This window comes from Arachis ipaensis, chromosome B10 (genome assembly GCF_000816755.2).
Source record: "Arachis ipaensis cultivar K30076 chromosome B10, Araip1.1, whole genome shotgun sequence".
Classification (NCBI taxonomy): Eukaryota; Viridiplantae; Streptophyta; class Magnoliopsida; order Fabales; family Fabaceae; genus Arachis; species Arachis ipaensis.
In genome coordinates, this window is record NC_029794.2 from 134009606 (window position 1) to 134014808 (window position 5203).

General features: G+C 25.4%; 1 protein-coding gene across 1 annotated transcript in view; it reads left to right on the forward strand.

Annotated features, from left to right (window-relative positions):
- LOC107621237 (protein ZINC INDUCED FACILITATOR-LIKE 1) overlaps positions 1–3180 on the forward strand; it is a gene marked incomplete in the record, with an annotated part of 8856 nt that extends 5676 nt beyond the window's left edge. Inside the window, 7 exon segments of the mRNA XM_021114190.1 lie at positions 88–175; positions 267–352; positions 1049–1156; positions 1242–1286; positions 1643–1731; positions 2601–2644; positions 2864–3180. Coding sequence (XP_020969849.1) covers positions 88–175; positions 267–352; positions 1049–1156; positions 1242–1286; positions 1643–1731; positions 2601–2644; positions 2864–2967 — 564 coding nt within the window.

The following is a 5203-nucleotide window of genomic DNA, read 5'->3' on the forward strand; positions in this document are numbered from 1 at the left end:
TTTATAAGTTAAAAAATAATTATATTAAAAAAATTTTCTACAAAACTAATAATTACACTACACATTTCTTGATGCTGTGGTTGTTAGGTTTTTTCATTATGGGCTGTAAGTCCTAGAAGATTGGGGGGTTTGAACTTTACAACAGACAATGTTGGTGATGTTCTTTCAGTAACAGGTTACATATTTGGGACCAACATGTTTCCTGAACAAATTTGATTTGATATCATATAGTCATATATTTATAAACAATGTTTATGTTTATTCAGGTACTGGTCTTATAATATATCAGCTTTTTCTATACCCAAAATTGGAAAAAGCTTTTGGGCCTATTGGGCTTGCTCGCATTGCTGGGGTAACCTCTCACTATTTTATGGCTATTTATGTTTTTGTTGAAAAAAAAGTTTTTGTTGAATAAATAAAATACTATTTTCGTTTCAACGTTTTGGTTAAATTTTAATTTAATTTTTAATATTTTAAATATTTTATTTTAGTCTAAATAAGTTTTAAATAGATTCAATGTTGTCTCATTTTTAAATATGATATGAATAATTAATAGAGTTAATTTTGTGAATGTTAACAATATTTTTAGTTAAGGTCATATCTTTTTACTTTCACGTATTAGTAAAACATAACTAAAAGCATTTCTTTTCAAAAACCTCAAATTTTAGCAATAAATTATCACTGTTCTAAAATTAAAAAAATTATTTATATTGGTGATCGTTAGAGGATTGATTTTACTTAGGTAATGTTATTACATTTTCAATATATTAATTATTCATATCAACTTTAATAATGGGACAATATTAAATTCGCTTAAAAATTTTTTCAACTAAAATAGAACGTTTGAAATGTTAAAAATTAAATTAAAATTTAATTAAAATATTAAGAATTAAAATAATACTTTACCTTTTTTGTATTTGTTAAAAGACATATAGTTTTTTTTTTTGTATTATTTTTTGTATTTCATTGTTTTAATTTGTCGTTTAATTTATTAATATTATTAGCATGTAATAATATTGGCATGATTATATTATTTATTTATTTGTAGGTAGTATCCATACCTCTGTTACAGAGTTACCCCTTCATAGCAATGTTGTCAGGATTCACACTCTACCTTCTCATAAATATTGCTTCTGTCTCTAAAAACCTTCTGCAGGTAACTGCTTCTCTTATTAATTTATTTACCAACTCAATATTGCTCTTATTATTTTTCTTTTAATTTTTTATTTATGAACTTTCAGGTGTCCATTATAACTGGTATGTTCCTGCTTCAAAATAGAGCAGTGGTAAGTTCTTGGCTTCAATACATGAGAAAAACTTAAAATAGCTACTGACAATTACCTCAAAAGATAACGAGGCCCTTAACAAAAAAATCTCCAATCCGATTTCTGACAATTACTTCGAAAGGACAACGAGTTCTCTGTACCAAAAAAAATCAATGTTGTTTTTTTTGCACAGGAGCTAATCAGTCCCAAAAAAATATATTAAGAGCCGAATTTAGTGTTTTTTTCTTAGGGGTTTCGTTGTCCTTTCAAGATAATTGTCAGAAACTGGATGAGATATTCACTCATAATTTAATTTGACTTTATTTCCTTCCAATTTATTTGATCTTTAATTTATGTTGATTTAAAAAAAAAATTAGGAACAACATCAAAGAGGGGCAGCTAATGGCATTGCCATGACTGCTATGTCAATTTTCAAAACAATTGGTCCAGCTGGAGGAGGGGCAATGTGAGTTTTTTATTTTATTTTATTTTTTATTTTGCGTTCTATAAATGATTGGGGCGCTTTTTTAAAAAATGTAAATTAATTTTGTTTGATGTTCTACTTGAAATTAGATTCGTTCTACAAAATCATTGAAAAGAAATTCGAATTCAATTTCTAAAGATACAGTTTTCAGTTCACTTGGGATAGTTTTGTCGAACGAATCTAAGTTTTTATGGATATTGAATTAATATACGTTGTTTTTATGGTTAGAAATTGTTAGTTCTCATATGAAATTATAGTTTATCTATTGATGAAACATGTTAAAAAATAGTGAATTGACAAATATACCTTCTTCAAAAAATAGATGAAGCAATGTAAAACAAAGTGTTTCTTACGTTTGAACATAATTCTGTTTTGGTCTTTAAGATTTAAATTTTAAAGTGTCCAATTTAAATTCAAAAAAGTTTTATTTAGTTTCAATGTAATTCTATCGTGAGGTCAAAGTTAAATAATTAATGGAATATCCTACATAATAGCAGTATAAGAACAAGGTCGATAATCTGGAGAACAAGAACAAGAATGATATATAAATGTATTAATGCATCTACGGTTGATTTTGTGCCTCTGGAATTTGTACTTGTTCTTCAGATTATCGACCTTAGTTTGTTCTTTTACTGCTGTCATGTAAGACATTCTGTTAATTATTTAACTTTGACCTCACGGTAAGACTATATTAAAGTTAAATGAAATTTTTTTAAATTTAAATAGGACACTTTAAATTTTAAAGACAAAAACAAAATTACACCCAAATCATAAAAGACTAATTTATTACTTTACTCTCAATTAATTAATGTTTCAGTTTTTCTAATTTTCTTATTTTGATATTGGTGCAGATTAGCTTGGTCACAGAAAAGGATGGATGCTTCTTTTCTACCAGGTATGATGTTCTTCTACTCAACTCAACTAAATTAATTTTTGAGCTCATAATAAGAGTAAAATTTATTGCATCGAAATTTGTAATTCATATTCAAGATCTAACTCGATTTAAAAACAGTAATATAAAATTTATACAATTTGATTTTAGCAAGTGTACTAAATTTGAGATGATTAAAGACATAACTCAAGTTGGTTTAATTTGTTTGACATGTAATTGCAGGAGTTCATATGTTGTTCTTTATCCTGAATATTGTTATGGGACTTGGAGTGCTTTTACTATTTACACCATTCCTCACCATAAGGAAGAACATACCCACAAGTTAATTAATTATGCTATCTTATCAATTTTAATTAATTAATGCCTTATTTGAATTCTATTATTGGTCATTCATGGTGACTGGGAGATACTACTAACAAAGCGTTAGTAATTCTAGTCATATGATTATTTTAAGGAGTTAAACATTGATTAAGAAATCTTAAGTTTTATGTATATTATTACATTATTACATGTTACATGTTTTAATTTCTTATTCTTATTATCTAATAATTATATTACCCAATTTTTTTGTAGGGTTAACCACCAAAAACGCTCCTGAATTATTCAAACGCTGACAAAAATGTACCCAAATTTTACTATCGACAAAAATGTTTTCAAATAATTTAAAATCACAACAAAAATACCCAACAGTAAATATATATTTTTAAAAAATACCTTAGAGATTGAATTTTGATACAATTTTTTGCAAGAATAATTATAAAATTGAGTTATCATTATCCTTAAAATTTGGTGATTTTTTGTTAAGTATATATTTTTCTTATAATTTTTTTGTTAACAACCAATAATACTTTTAAAAAATTACAAAAAAATATATACTTAACAAAAAATCACCAAATTTTAAGAAAAAAAATATCTCATTTGTTTAATAATGCTTGCAAAAAGTTGCATCAAAATTCAATCTCTAATGTAATTTTTGAGAAATACATATTTAATGTTAGTTTTTTTTGCAAAATTATCTAACATTAAATATGTATTTCTCAAAAAATCATTAGACATTGAATTTTGATGTGATTTTTAGCAAGCATAATTAAAAAACTGAAATATTATTATCCTTAAAATTTGGTGATTTTTTGTTAAGTATATAATTTTTTTGTAATTTTTTTGTTAACAACCAATAATACTTTTAAAAAATCACAAAAAAATACATACTCAGCAAAAAATTATCAAATTTTAAGAATAATAATATCTCATTTTTCTAATCATGCTTACAAAAATTTGTATCAAAATTCAATCTCTAAGATAATTTTTGAAAATACATACTTACTGTTGGGTATTTTTATTGCATTTTTAAATTATTTAAAGGTATATTTGTCGATAGTAAAATTTGGGTGCATTTTTGTCCGCGTCTGAATAATTCGGGGGCGTTTTTGGTAGTTAATCATTTTTTGTATATATCATTATTTTGACTAATAATTACTCTTAAACCATTTAAAATGCAAATAAAAATATTAATTAAGGACAACATTAATGCTTACCATAAAAGAAGCCTAACATGACAAAAATCTTCTTACTGTGCTGCCAATTTTGAAGCCATGAATAGAATGTAAGGTGGCATGAGTTTTATGGTTTAGGGGTAAAAACGTAATAATAAGATGAGAAACAGAACACGAAAATAATGAATCAATAATGTAATGTAAAGAGGACCACGTGCTCTAAACTCTTAAAGTCTAAATTATTAAAGAATAATTAAAAAAAATAGAAAGAAAAACCTTATTAGGAGCAATGAGGTTACTGTGAAAGGATGGTCTCAAAGATGTGTCACTGAGTCAGCAACAAGGATTAACGTGTGAGACTGTGAGATACCATTCAAGTAGTCTTTCATTGGTAGCTTCGTTTCTTAAACAAACTTGGTTCTTTAAACATTTGGTCATTAAAAATTTAGATTTAATTTTTAAATTTGTGTCTTATCTTAAAATAGTTTCTTAAATTTAATTCACCTTAAATTTTGATTCATAACTCATTAGTTTTTAAATTTATTTTTATTAATGAAGTCTTTATTTGTCATTTTTGTCTAATTTTTGTATTAAGACCTATTTGAACTCTAATGTCACTATTTAGCATGTTTTATTAATTTAATGACTAATTTTGACTAAAATTTTATGGTGGTTCCTGAGATTTATATATTTTTTTTTATCATTTTAGTCTTTTTAGTTTAAATTATATTGATCTTTGAGATTTAGCTTTAAATGCGATATTAGTCCTTAGATCTTTTTTAATACTGAGTAAGCAAATAAAATATTGTACTAGCTCCAACTTATCATCCTAGACACAGGGCTAAACGATGTCGTTTTATTTTGCTGCTTAAAGAAAACAAAAACGAGAAGACGAAAAAGAGTTTATATGATATACAAACTATTTTATCTTTTCTTATTCTTTAAAATGATTTTTTTTATTTAAGTGCCAAAATAAAACGATATCATTTAGTCATGTGTCTAACCTGACAAATCAAAATTAGCTTCGTATTTCATTTGTTGGCTTAACTCTAGAAAAAATTCGGAGACC